The 14881-nt window shown below is 34.3% G+C and overlaps 1 protein-coding gene across 9 annotated transcripts in view; it reads right to left on the minus strand.

Annotated features, from left to right (window-relative positions):
* Positions 1-14881, minus strand: part of BRD10 (bromodomain containing 10) — a 114006-nt gene that overhangs the window by 76669 nt on the left and 22456 nt on the right. For 8 of the 9 annotated variants that reach the window (XR_006518575.2, XR_011497587.1, XR_011497589.1 and 5 more), the window contains exon 2: positions 12479-12679. The exons of the other annotated variant lie outside the window; for it this stretch is intronic. Coding sequence is in view for 4 of the 8 variants with exons in the window: in XM_044756490.2 (XP_044612425.1) it covers positions 12479-12679 (201 nt within the window). In the remaining 4 variants the exon portion in view is untranslated. The remainder of the gene's footprint in view (positions 1-12478; positions 12680-14881) is intronic. 9 annotated transcript variants of the gene reach the window in all.

The raw sequence follows: 14881 nt of genomic DNA on the forward strand, positions 1-14881 counted from the left end.
CAGTGATTTCTGAGAGATGGGAAACAGACAAAGTGAGCCCAATAACTGTCACAGTTTATTGCCTCAAGTGTTTCTAGGCCATGATGCAAGGTGGGGGAACCCAGGCAGGGCCCAACAGACTCCCTGAGTTGAGAGGGAGCCAAGCGTCCAGAGATACCAAGGCAGCTAAAGTCTGCAGGACATAGTACCAAACAGGAGAGAGCTGCATAAAGTAAAAACACCAAAGATGTACAGAGGGTCCCCCTCAAATATTCAGAGTATTGATTAGTGCATAGAGGTAAGGAAACAACCCCAAGGTTAGGTAGGGGGAAAACATCCAAAAGATTAGTAACACAGTGTCCATTCCCACCATCCATGCTGGAAAAACTCATAATTCATGGGATGTTGGACAGAATACTTAGGAAAGTCTTGCCTTGGTAGAACAGAATAATTAGCCCTAGATTGAGCATTGCTCTGGACCCAAGTAACAAACCATAAAAGATCCAAAATGATCTTTTACTGTTTCCAAGTAATTTAACTGCATTCCAGAAGAAAGCTCAAGAAGATTTATAGGAATATAAAATACCTACCAAGATAAAAATCACAATGTTTGGCATCCACACCAAAACTACCAGGCATACAATGAAGCAGAAACACATGACCCATAATGAGGAGAAAAATCTATCAAAACTGACCCAGAAATAAATGTTAGAATTAGCAAATAAGGCCATTAAGGTTATTATTGAAACTGTAACCTATACAGTCAAAAAAACTAGAGACATGAAAGACATAAAATAGACTCAAATTGAACTTTTAGAAATGAAAACTACAATATCTGAAAATATACTGAATGGACTCATGGCAAATTACACATCGCAGAAGAAAAGATTAGTGAACTTGAAGACAGTAATAGAAACTATCCAAATGTAAAGATACAGAGAAAATACTTCCATAGTATATACTTAAGGAAGAAAAGGATGATTACAGAAAGAAGTTATAAGATGCAAGAAAGATTGGAGAACAAATCAACTGTTAATCATGTGAGTAAATACACATTATATTCCAAAAACAGTAATAATGCCCAGTTTGCGGGTAAAAAATGAGATAGAGCTAAATTATTAATCAGCCATAATATATAAGATAGATAAGGCAGAAGAGATCAAAATTAAGAACAGAAATAGAGTATATAACTTCCAAATCAGTGGAAATCATTGTAAAAGAACATTTCATCTTCCATAGATGGATATCAACAGATAATGACAAATTGAAAAGTCAAGAAATAGCAATATAAGCATGTATTTAGAAATGTGGAAATAATTACTAGAAGAAATAGTTAAAATTTAAAGGTGGATGCTTCTTGAGTCATAGACTTGAAACTGAGTTGAAGTAAGGCTGCTGTCTTTCATTAGAAGCCTTAATAATACTATGAGACTTTTAAACTACAAAGCCTGTGAAATAAAAAAAAAAATTCTTAAATCAACTTTTAAAAAGGTAAAGAATATTATCCAGTGATATTGAAGAGCCTGTTTAGGTTAAATTTATAGATATGTGTATCTTACCATGAAACTGAGTTTCTCTACACTTTATAAATTGAGAAGGATACTCATTTCGTCTTCAATATTCTGCTGTTAACTACAGAAAAGGTTTTTGAATTATTTCCCATGGAATGTAACTCAGAGTTTGTTTAAAAGTTTGGTATACAAAACTGTTTCTGTTAGAATATCATCCATCAAAAAGTGGGTTTATTTAGTATGCTTAGCAGTAAAATTGGTTTTGGTCAACCTTGTCACAATCAATCCACCTCTGTTTCTACAGAGGTGAAAGAGTAACAACTAGTGCTCAGGGGGGGAAATGAAAGGGGAAATTGGAGCAGACCAAAATATTTTTATGGACTTGTTTTTGCCTAAAGCAGTGATAAACCACCTTTGGCCAATATAGGTTAGTTATACAGTAATTTCAGAAACTATTTATTCAACTTATAGATAGGCACATTAAGGACACAGAGGGGTGAGAAAATAACTTCCTCGGGCTTACATATTGGGTTAGTGTAACAGCCAGAAATACAGTTTGTACTTGGTAGGCCAAAGTTAGTACCAACTGGCTTACTCTTGGAAGAAGAAAATTAGGCAATGGTGTAATACACACATTCTATTGGCTCAGGTGCCTGGAAAGGCCATGACATAGTTGGGGCATGATGCTGCCCAACTGTGGGGCACTGCCTGAAGTTACTCAAGGGCTGCTAGTCACACTTCTGTTCCCTATAAACTGTACCTTTCACGGGAGAATGATGGAATCTAGCCTCTGACAATGAGTACTGAAGAGATGTGAGGAAGAGAAACAGTGCAGTCTGGTGTAGGCCAGCATATCGCAGAATAGTCCTTTAGAACTGGACTGTGAGTCTCTCTCCTGGTCCTCAGTATTGTGGTATATAAGGAATGGAAGCTTGCCAAAGAGCTCTAGAATTAATGCCTATAATCTGCCAATTTTTTAAAACTTTGTTAAATACTTAAAATATAACTAAAATTCTAAAAAATACCATATTATGAAATGTTGAAGCAACTCACATTTTGCTGAGAACAGATAAAAGACCAGCTTTCAAAGTTATTCTCAATTTAAAAATTTGTTCAGGGGGCCGGCCTAGCGGCACAGTGGTTAAGTGTGCACGTTCCACTTTGGTGGCCCCAGGTTCGCTGGTTTGGATCCCTGGGATGGACACGGCACTGCTTGGCAAGCTATGCTGTGGTAGGCGTCCCACATATAAAGTACAGGAAGATGGGCAAGGATGTTAGCTCAGGGCCAGTCTTCCTCAGCAAAAAGAGGAGTATTGGCAGCAGATGTTAGCTCAGGGCTAATCTTCCTCAAAAAAAAAAATTTGTTCGAAAGTACAGTACTTAAACCCGATAAAGTAGTACAAATTTCTAAAATATTAGCTCAAAAAATTAAGCTTTTAGTATTGGGGAAATGCTAAAATATTGCCTGAGAATAGTTATAAAAACCACATTTACTAATTAAAAAAAAAGATAAACACTGCCAAATGAACAAAAAAAGTAGTGCAAAATATTTTTTTCCTGGACAAACTCTCATTTTTGATGGTGCTCCTTACTGGCTTAGAGAGTACCTGTTACTGCGTGAAATAGTAACAGAAGCTGTGCCTAAGGTTATTTTTGGTTATGCATAACTTAGCAGGAACATTGCTAATGAGTGAATGGTTTTAGAAAAAAATTATATTTTAATGTATCCAAAATTTATTTTATAAAATTTTATTGAATATTTAACATGTGTGAGGATACAAAGAGGTAAAAGCATAAACCTTACTGTTTAAGTTTACCATCTAGTAAGAAACATATACAGGAGCTTTAATCCAAAATAATCTATTAATTGAGGAAACAATACAATGTATGCAAACTGGTGTCATGATAAAGGAAAGCAAGACATTTATTTACAGATTCTAAAATGAATAACATAATAATATTGTATTTTAGGAAAACCAACCATTCACAGTAAGTGTTCAGTCAAGCTTCTTACTAAGCTGCAAACAAAAAGAATCTCTTCTGGCTAGTTAAAGCAGAAAAGGAATTTATTTAAAGATTAGTAGGGAGCTTACAGAAGCTCTGTTAAGGGTCAGAGAGCCAAACTTAGAAGATATGAAGACATGAATCTCAACCACGCTTTGGAAGGTTCTCCAAGAAAAAGTAGACTGCTATCACTACGCAGCACCTCTGATACTAGGAACCTAGAACCATCAGAAGCTCCCACCACCAGCTGTGCCAAAAGATAAACTTTCCTGCCCACAACTGCCACCTCATGTTGCTCTCATGCAATTTCAAGTGCAAAGTGTATGACTGGTCACATACCTCTACCTTAGCTGTGAGTGGGATGAGAATTTAAATTTTCTGGCATCCACTTTGAGAAGCCAGGACTTGTAACATGGGAAATTATCAAAATGTAGGGAAACTGTTCAAAAATGTTGGATGGTCACAAATGATGAATGTCTACTTCATTAAGTCACTGTTATTTTATGTTATGCAGAATTTGAAAATAAATCACTTAATCATGTCATAGTTTTTATTTCACAAAAATGTAGAAAACATTTTTGTCTTAACTCCAGTGATTTCCAAATCAACAAAATACCAATAAGTTTATACAAATATATGAAACAAGAGTATGGGAAACATACACACCATTTTTGGTAATCCAAACAGTTTTGCAAAAAAGAATGGTAAACAGATCCAATATTTTTAATATAGCTAAAGTAGACTTTAATGATCAAAACTGCTACCTAACAATGTCATATTCCAGATTAACAGAAATTTACTTAAGGAGAGTAAATTTTAACCAATTTTATTCCAATTTTAACAATTAAAATAAAATCTTAAATGTACTATGTACTCATCTGCTTAATAAACAGGGTATACAACATATAATTTAATCTTTTCTTAATGGCTCAAGGTCACCATTATAAACAGAATGCAGTGGTCATGAGTAGCTTAAAGGCTATTTAGCACTATAAATTAACCAATTCTTTCACTCAATTTTCTCATAACTTTGACTTACAGTGTTGCTGTCTCCTAAATCAACAGTGCCTCTGTACACTCATCGGCCCCAAGATTGCCTGTCCTATCGACATTTACCTGAAGATGGTCAGACTAGCTAGCCTTACTCAACATTTATTCCTCTCTGTTTAACACACATCATCTGCTATCTCCTTTGCAGAGGTTTCTAATGCTGTCCAAATAAATTAAGACAGTAACAGAGGAATGCCAGAATTTTGGATTTTTGCAATCTGATTTAAGAAAGCATTATTTTTATATCATATACTGTACAAAAAAGGGAAACTATCTACTGTATAAAAATTAAAATACAGAGCGGGACACCCTTCCTTTAATTGGAATTGATCACAAACCAGAGACCTAACTGTTGGAGTTAAAAGATTTACTTTTAGGTTTGTGTCTGCTCAGGTGATCAGCTAAAAATTATCAAATGCCCATCAGATAACTGAAGTATTACCATACTAAAATATGTACTAGAATTGTTCAGCTTGCTGCCAACTTGAATTTCTGTTATAAAAGTTGTTTTAACCTACTCAACGGGATGGAAACTTTATTTTCTCACTTCTTATGCCAAATGTTATAATTAAAGAAAAAAACCTATGCCCAGGGCTACAGCAAACTACAGTAATCATATCATCTTTGTACCTTCCCTGTCTTCCAATATGACCTTTCCTTATGATGATTTCAATGTCCCTTTCTAGACTTAATTTCATAGTATTTATATTCTCAGCTAGCCTCTTTTTTTTTAGCTGCTTTTTTCCTCCAAATTCCCCCAGTACATAGTTGTATATTTTAGTTGTGGGTCCTTCTAGTTGTGGCATGTGGGATGCTGCCTCAACATGGCCTGATGAGGGGTGCCATGTCCATGCCCAGGATCCAAATCGGTGAAACCCTGGGCCGCAGAAGAGGAGCACATGAACTTAACCACTCGGCCACGGGGCTGGCCCCATCTGACTAACTCTTGACAGGGTATTTTAGATTGACAGACTGATAGACTGATAGAATTTCAGGTATCATGATAGATGGTAGAGTAACTGTACATAGGAAGGGAAGCTTTGTTTAGCGCTCGCATGTTATCATATCCCACGTTGCTGCCTAAACGTCACATTTTCCTTCTGAGGACTCGAAAGAAATCTTGGGATAGCCTCAAAAGACATTTAAAAGACATTTGTATGTGGCACATTACAAATTTTAACACTATATTTTCAATTATATTTTTATATTAAAATATATTAATTATATTTTCAATTATGAAAGAAAAGTATGCTTATTTTAGAAAATTTAGAAAACAGAAGTTAAAAGAAAAGTTCCATCATTCTAGATATATTTTACACATGTTCTTACGTAAACTCTAAATTTCAATGTACATAAAGTTAAACTCTTGGTAGTGAAGAGGGGGAAAGAAGGTCACTCTAGTTAGGATAGCACGAATGAGGGAAAAATAGATATGAGGTTAGAGAGGTAAGGTGAGGCCAAAGGTGCAAGCAGGGTTTTATACTAAACCATTAAAGTTTTTCTGTGTACTTGCTTTGTTTTGGGGAGGTGGTAGGTAATGGGATAGGTAAGTGGTGCAATCAAATTTATTTTGGGAAAAGTTCACTCTAGCTTTAAGATGAAAAACAGACTGGAATGAAGAAAGCATGGACACCATTAAACTAATTAAGAGAAGATTACAGTAGTCTAGTGAGAGATGAAGAAACTGGATGGAGGCAGAGAAGATAAAGGGAAGTGGGCAGACTTAAAGAGATTTAGGAAATAAAATTGCCAAGATTTGAGGAGGGATTCAATTTGTGTGTGACAGAAAGGAAGGTGTCATGGATGAACCCTAGGTTTCTAACTTGCATAATCCAACAGATGGCAGTGCCATTCACCAAGATAGGGAGCACTACAGTAAGACAGACAAAGTTTTAGGGGGAAAAGATCATGCTTTCATAGTTAATATTTAGATGTTGAAGAAGATATCTATATCAAATATCTTTTGTTTGCCTCCAGATCTGCTCTCTATCCTTCACTATTTAGTTTATCTGTATCAATAGGCAACCTCAACCACTAGCTTCCCTTGGGTTCAGTCAGGGAAGCCCTGGCAGGTGGTTAGAGAAAGACAGGAGAGTAGAGTGAAGTATTTATTCCCTTCGATTCCTCTCTGTGAGGTTGCATTGGACTGTGTCCTTCAATAGAAGGGTATTGTCTCAAGATTGTCTTTTCTTTGTAACTCTCTCCTGAGTACCAATAACTTCTACTCCTTGTTTGCCCTGGCTAACAGTCTTATCTCTTAACGTTCCACTATATTCCAATCCCTTTGTGAATAAACTCCCTCTGAATTATCCAAACTCGAATGTGCCACCTGTTTCTTCATAGATGAGAGACATTGATACTGACACTGACAAATCACACATCTAGAGAACATGTTAAATAGGCAATGAGGTCTGAAACTTAGAGAAGTTTGGGCAAGAGACATGTATCTACGAGTCTTCTGCATTTAGGCAGTATGGGCATGGAATGAGATCACTTATGAAGAAAGTATAATATGAGAAAAGGAGAAGATCTTGGACAGAAACTTGACATGTGGCAACATTTGTGAAGTTAAGAATCAGATGGAACCAAAATATTGGACAATGATGATGCTTAAGACTAAGGGAGAGTGAGTGGAGTTAAAAAGTTTGAAGATTCATGTGTTGTTGGGAAGGAGTGTATGTATGTTAAGCTGACTCTTTAAGTTAAGGATACATAGTAAGATATTTTATTGGTATATTAAACATTTTATATAGACCTGATAAGATGGTAACTACCTTATCAAAATAACCTCCTCACAATAACTTTAAGAAGATCACACTCTTGTGGCAAACTTTCCTAAAACGTTAAGGAACTTGTCATAACCAAAGGATTAAAAGCAGAATGAACACCCCCCCTACCACACACACACTTATATATATATATCTCTATCTGTATCCCCATCCTTAAGGAAAACACATACAAGACTGTTTATTGTAGCATTCTATAATAATAAAACACTAGAAATAATCCAAAATATCCATCTCATTAAGTGAATGGATAAACTATAACGGAGATAATGTAATATTACATAATAGCACTTGAAATAAACTAGAATGAAATAACTCAGAAAAATCTCAGATACATAATGTTGAGTGAAAAGAGAAAGTTGCCATTTATATAAAGGTTAAGACAAGTAAACCAACCCCATATATTACCTATGAATATATACACATGTATGTAGTCAAGACACAAAAAATGTACGGCAATGACCTCTTTCCACGATCACAATGGAGTAACTGGACCTAACTTAACCTCCCACTGTAAAAAATTGCAAAACTGAACAAAATATATGAAGAAAATGTTTTCAGACATTGAATATCAAATATTGCAGGACTGTGATTCCCCAAGAAGTGAAACAAATGAGGTGATCCCTATAATTGCCTGGCTTTCTGACTAAAGGCAATTTCTAGACTGTGAGTGCAGGGAGGGGGAACTCAAACAGTCCCATGGAGTTGAGCTGAGGAAATGGAAATCAGCACTGGGGAAGGATGAAGCACCTATAAGTTGTGAGATTATTCCAAAAAGAAGGAAGCTGTACAGAAAAGAGCTTCAGAAATCTACACAAGTCCTCTTGAGACTTCACTGAGTACTAGTCTGTCACTGCGTAGAGTAAAACTCCACAAAGTTTGACAAGAATGACCAGGAAATTGTAGGTTCAAAGAGCTTACATACAATGAGGAGACCAGCTGGAGTGGAGAATCCTGTCATCACTTGAGGGCATTCTGTGGAGACCCCAGAGAGGTCAATGCCTTAGTAGTAGGGCTGAACTGGAATGAAAGCTATCTTATACCCACCCTAGAACAGCTTAAAACCTGGACTTGAAAGGATCATGAAACTGATCCACAAGAAAATTAACTCCCTGACTGAACAAAGTTCAATCCTCTTTAAAGAAAGAAACAGAATCCAGATACTCAACAAGGTAACATTCACTATATCCAATTTCCAATTAAAAAAACAATCACTAAACATGCCAAGAAGCAGGAAAATGTAACTTATAACCAAGAGAAAAATCAGTCAATAGAAAGACCTAAAAGGCTAAGATGATGAAGCTAGCAGATAAGGATATTAAAACATGAACAAATGATGAGAAATGAAGACATTAAAAACAAAAAGAACTGTAACTTGTAGAGTTAAAAAAACACAATATCTGAAATAAAAAGTTCCCTGGATTAGACACTGCAGAAGAAAAGATTCACAAACTTGAAAATTTACCACAGAATGGAAGACTGAAAGCCTACAGATCAGAGAAGCAAAATTAACTCCAAGTAAGATAATCAACACACAAACTCAATCTCACACCAAAAGGACAATACACTCAAATTGCTGAAAACTAGTAATAAAGATAAACCTAAAAAGCAGAGAAATAAGTTACATTATGCATAGAGGATCAAAGATAAAGAGGACAGCAGACTTCTCTTCAAAAACTACGTATGGTAAAAACATGTCATGCTTAAAAGTGCTGATAGGAAAAACAACACAAAACAAAACAAGTGTCAACCTAGAATCATTCTCTTTCAAAATGTAAGGTGAAATAGAAATTTTTTCAGACCGAAAAATTCAAGCTCAGAATTCATCATTGGCAGACCTATATTACAAGAAATGTTAAAGCAAGTTCTTTAGGGAGTAGAAAAATGACACCAGATGGCATCACAGATCAATACAAAGGAAGGCAGAATGTTGGGAAGGGTAAATGAATGGATAAATATAAAATTCTTTTTTCCCTCATTCTTAAATTTCTTCAAAAGATAAGTATTTAAAGCACATACAGTAACAGCGTAGTGGGGTTTAGCAAAATGTATGATGACAGCAGCACAGGATGGGAAGAGGTAAACAGAAGTATACTGTGAAATGATATAACATTTGAAGTTAACTGTGATAAGTTAAGCACATACTGTAAATCCTAGAGAAGGCACTACAAGAAAAAATAATTCAAATGATGTATAGTTATTAGGCCAATAGTGGAGATAAAATGCCATATTAAAAAATGTAAGAAATATTATCAAGGATAAAAAGGGACACTCATAATAAGAAAGAAGTTGATTCATCAAAAAAACCCTAAGGATCATAAATATGTATGCATCCAAAAGCAGAGTTTCAATTACGTAAAGCAAAATCTTTCAGAATTTAGAGCAGGAACAAAGGTCGCTATACTAAAATCAATTATATTTCTATATATTTGCAACAAAAAATTATAAACTGAATTTAAAACCTAATTTACAATTGCATCAAAAATATGAAATAGATAGGGATAAAGTTAACCACATATGTGGAAAATGTGCACATTGTAAACTACAAAATACTGCTGCGAATACTTCTCAGAAAAATTAAACAATTATCCAGAAACTGATAATTTCCATGCATGCAATATCAATCAAAATTCCCTCAGGTTTTTTTTTTTTGGGAGGAATTTACAATGTAATTCTAAAATCACACAGAAATGAAAAGATCCCAGTACAGCCTATCAATTGTGAAAAAAACGAAACACAAAGTTGGAAGACTCATATTAACAAATTTGAAAGCTTACTATAAAGCTATAATAATCAAATCAATATAGCATTAGCATAAGGATAGATCTATAAATAAATGGAACATAAGAGAAAGTCCAGAGAGACAAATAAATGTTCAAATAATTTTCAACAAAGACTTAAAAGTAATTTGGTGATGAAAAAGTTTTTTCAACAAATGATACCAGAACAACTGGCTATCTATATGGAAGAAAAATAAACTTTTATCTTCACCTCAAACCACACACAAAACTTTACTTTAAATGGATCACAGACCTAACCATAAAAAATAAAACTTAGAAATTTCTGGGGAAAAAAGGGAGAAAATCTTCATAACCTTGAGTAAGCTAAGATTTCTTAGGTCACAAAAAGCACAAAACATTAAAAAAGAAATCAATCAACTCAAAATTAAAACGTTCTCTTCCTCAAAAAACACTGAAAGTGAAAAGGCAGGCTACAGACTGGGAGAAAACATTTGCAATGCATATATGTCTGACAAAGGACTTGTATCTAGAATACATAAAAGAATTCCTAAAATTCAACAAAAAAAAGCATGGGAATGATAAAGTCAGGATAGTGGTTTCTTCAGAGGAAAAATATAAGGAATCTTGATTACATCTATGTTTAACTTCTTTAAAAATTGCTGGGTAGTGGGTACACAAGCCTTTATTATAATTTTATTTATTCTTTGCTCCATGCTTAAAATATTTATAATTAAAAAAGAAAAAGTTAACCCTATACCTAAAGAGAAAGCTTAATTCATAGTACTCCATTAAATTATCATAGTCATTAAGACATTTAATAGAGGATTTTTCCCCATGTCTTATGCACCTATGTTTAATTGATATTAAGGGAGGACACACATATATATGTAAAACTGGAGAAAAGAAAAAGATTCAATCGTATTTCTAGTTTCCTACTAGCCATTCCTACTTGGATGCCTAAATGTTTCCCTTATCACTTCCACAACTTATTAAAAACTGGAGTTCACTGATCTTTCCCCACACTACGACTCAAGTTCCTCTATTTTCTTTGCTGGTTCCATCATTTTACAAGTCACAAGGATAGCATATTGCTTAGAAACACAAGCTCTACACCCAAACTCCCTGGGTTCAAATCTTGACTACTACTCTAAAATTGCCCCACCTTGTGGAAGTTACTTAATCTCTCTGTGCCCCAGGATAAATGCTGAATATACATAAGGTGCTTAGAGTTAAACTGGGCAGATAGTCATGCTCAACAAATGTTAGTCATTCTTTTTTATCATCTTTTTATGGCTACTATCACTATTATTACAACTACATCCTGACTCATCTTTGTCTCTATCAAGGAAAGTACTAAGTCCTGTGGACTGTTCCCTAGACAATCTGACCTCTCCCTATTTCTGGTCACCAGTAGTGGAGGTCTACACTACTACAGCCTTCTTCCTACAACCCTTCCTTTTCTTCAATTTCTCTCCATTTCAACTGTACACTACTGTCAGATTGATCTTTATCCTTTTCCATAAAATCCCCTTTCCTGTGGCAGAAGCAGTTCTATGTGGCCCTATACAAGGGAAAAAAGTATTTCACAGCAGGTTTCCAATTGATGGCTACTATATAAAGTATGGTGGTAGAAAGTCTCAAGGTTGAGTTTTAATCCTACAAATATCAAAGCAAGCTGTATTTATTACTATGAGAGAGGCAACAATATATTATAAATTGCCTTTGAGTAGCATTAGCAGTTCCCTGTTATATCAGCAATCACTCCTAACATAGTTTGAAATTTAATTTAGTATAAAAATCACCAGTCTTTTTTGAGTAATCACTTACCTCTTTGGACCCTAGTCTCTTTTGTTATAAATAAAACATTATATAAGTGCCATCAATCTGTACTCCTAGACCCCAAAAGGTAACACTTAATTGAGCACAACATTCTTTCCTGATGAGCCCAGAGTAAGCATAGTTATCCAGGAAATTAATATCAATGGAGGAACTGGCAGAGGTGAACCTATATGTCATTTTGAACTATATAATCTCTGAAAAGTTCTCCTAAAGGTTTGTGAGTCTATTCTAAAGCTATACAAATCTACGTAAAATTCTTCTAATTTAAAATTTATAATTCATTTGAGACTACTTCTAGAAATCTAGAAAGCATTCTGAAACCTTTAATAAGAATCATTTTTGTATAGCTTCAAAATAATTTGATTTAAAATTTAAAACTGTATTTTTAAACAAATTTCATTGTGATATTTCATTAAGAATTCATACTTTGGTGACAATGCATTTTGGAGCACTACTAAAATGGGCCCAGAAATTTGATATGGGCACACAAAAGTCACACAGCTACTCTATGAAAAGTAGGTCCTGGAAATTTGAATAAAACGAAACAATTTATTTTTTCAATGTTTACCTTTTTTCTTCTTTTGCTCTCAGCTGTTCTTCCTGTCTCAAAACTTGAACCATTATAGATTCAAAAACTCCACTTGTCAAGCCTGCCAAACTTCGCGGTGTTGACCGACGCCTTGTTGAAGTACATGCAGTTCCCTTCTCATCCTCCAATCCATAATAGCCTCTAGATGTAACTGCTATCGTTGTCTTTTCTCTCAAGTGCCTTGGAGAAGAATAAGTCAATTCACAAGGTCAAATCTTCTGGGCAAGCAACAAACCCCCTTAACCAGCATCTTAAGAATCCCTTTGGCTAACTACATAAAAGGTATTTAGTTAAATCTTACTTAGCTATGCTCCAGATTTTGATCCTCCCTACATAATTTCTAATTTTCCTTATTTACGCCATAAAATTAATTAGTCTGTATGATAGTTCCTTCCCTACATTTAAAAACATATAAAACCAAAGCATTAAAATTAAGGACTAAAGCACTATCTCTTTAATGGAAAAAAAAAAAGTTTATTGTTTGCAAAGTTAAATGAACTTATCTTTATATCTCTTCATACATTTCACACTACCTATCATTGGTATGGGGAAATGTACGATAATACAAAAACATTTTGGAGGAGAAAATTTATGATAAACACTTTGAATAAATTATAAACAAATGAATATACAATATTCATATACATACAATATATAATATTAAGTTTTAAGTATTACAATATAGTTGTAAATTTGGAAACCTCTGACTAAATCATAAAAAGAATCTAGGAACCTAGATTTCCTCTTCAAGCTTGCCACAAATGTCTCCCTACTCTACGATATTTTACTAATACACTAAGCTACTAATTTAATGCTTAAAGATATTGATGAAAAAATTTCTGTTTTCTTAATTATCCATAAACCCCCTTAATGAATCTGAAATGTGATTAAAACCAATTTACATTTTAAAAAAGAAACATTAATCTTATAAAGTTTTTAAGTCTCGACTAAAAACTGACGTCTGAATTTGTATCTATATAAGGGTTAACTGTAACAAGCATCAAGGAAAATATCTGCTCTTCTACCTTTGTAAAATATGCCAGTCTCTGAAGGTTTTGTACATGTTGTTTCTATAATGGCAAAATCAAGTCATAAGCATTCAATATGCTGGATAAGCATCTATATAAATTAAAAGTTGACCCTGTAATCATATTTTCCTGCTTTCCTATAGGCTTTAATATAAATAGGATAAAGGTTCATCAAAACATAAACCTTAATGGCATGAAATACAATCAAACTCCTGTCCATCTTGGACTATATTCACAGTGGTTTATTACTCTAAGTTAGATAACTTTACAATAATCTTACTCTTGGGCCATCTAGGTCCCATGAATGGTATGACTGCAAGGTTCTACTGAACTGTGGCACTATTATGTGTTTCTTTGTTATAAGGTGATAATATTTTAACTGATTCAGCTTTAGAAAGGGCATGAACTTTTAAACTGGTTTACCAGTAATCCCAAAGAATTTGGGCTAATCTATCCATTCTGTTTCAGGTTGTGATTCTTTTATGCTAGTAGCATAGATCCGTATGATAGCTAATTGGGCTGGGAGTAAGGGATGTGGGCCCAAAGAAAATAAGCTGACTGACAATAAAAGGTACTGAATGGGTACACTTGGGTTCACTTTAGGATAGTGTTTTTACTGGTGAACTAACTGGTTCTGTAATTTTAATTACTTCTTCATCAATACTAATGGAAGAGAACATAAACAATACGACACTGAAACATGATGACATTTCAGAGGTCACAGTATATGCAGGGCATTGGGGTTAAGGAAAGTTGAGGGAAACTAAGTCACGTGGCTAAATTATGTAAACTAATTAGTTTATAGAAACTAAACTTTACTCCTTAAGTCTTATAAGTAGAGGAAATGAAGTTATAAACAATTTTTTCAAACAGTATTTTCTCAGAATAAAGACCAAAGAGAAATTAATATCCTCTATTACTTATCAGAAATAAAAATCTATAAGCTATCATTCATAATTAAAATACGAAAAAGAAAACTATGATGTTTCCCTTCTATCGACACACAAAGATTAAAAAGGCTAATATTACTCAGTGTCAGACAGGGTCCAAGCAAAGAAAAATTATCATATGACATTAGTCGGTGTGTAAAAATTGGCACAGCCTTTTTGGAAGCCAATTTGGTAATAATCATTAAGATTTAACACGCACATAGCCTCTGACACATCACGCTTCTAGGAATTTATCCTATAAACATATTTCCACAACTGTGAGCCAAAACACACACACAGCATTATCTGTTATTTAAAAAGAACAACCTGGGAGCATAAATGTCCATCAATACAAGACAGATTAAACAAAGTAATGCACCACAAAATGGAATACCAATCATCCATTTAAAAGGAATTAGGTAAAT

Source organism: Equus asinus, chromosome 23 (genome assembly GCF_041296235.1).
Source record: "Equus asinus isolate D_3611 breed Donkey chromosome 23, EquAss-T2T_v2, whole genome shotgun sequence".
NCBI classification, from domain to species: Eukaryota; Metazoa; Chordata; class Mammalia; order Perissodactyla; family Equidae; genus Equus; species Equus asinus.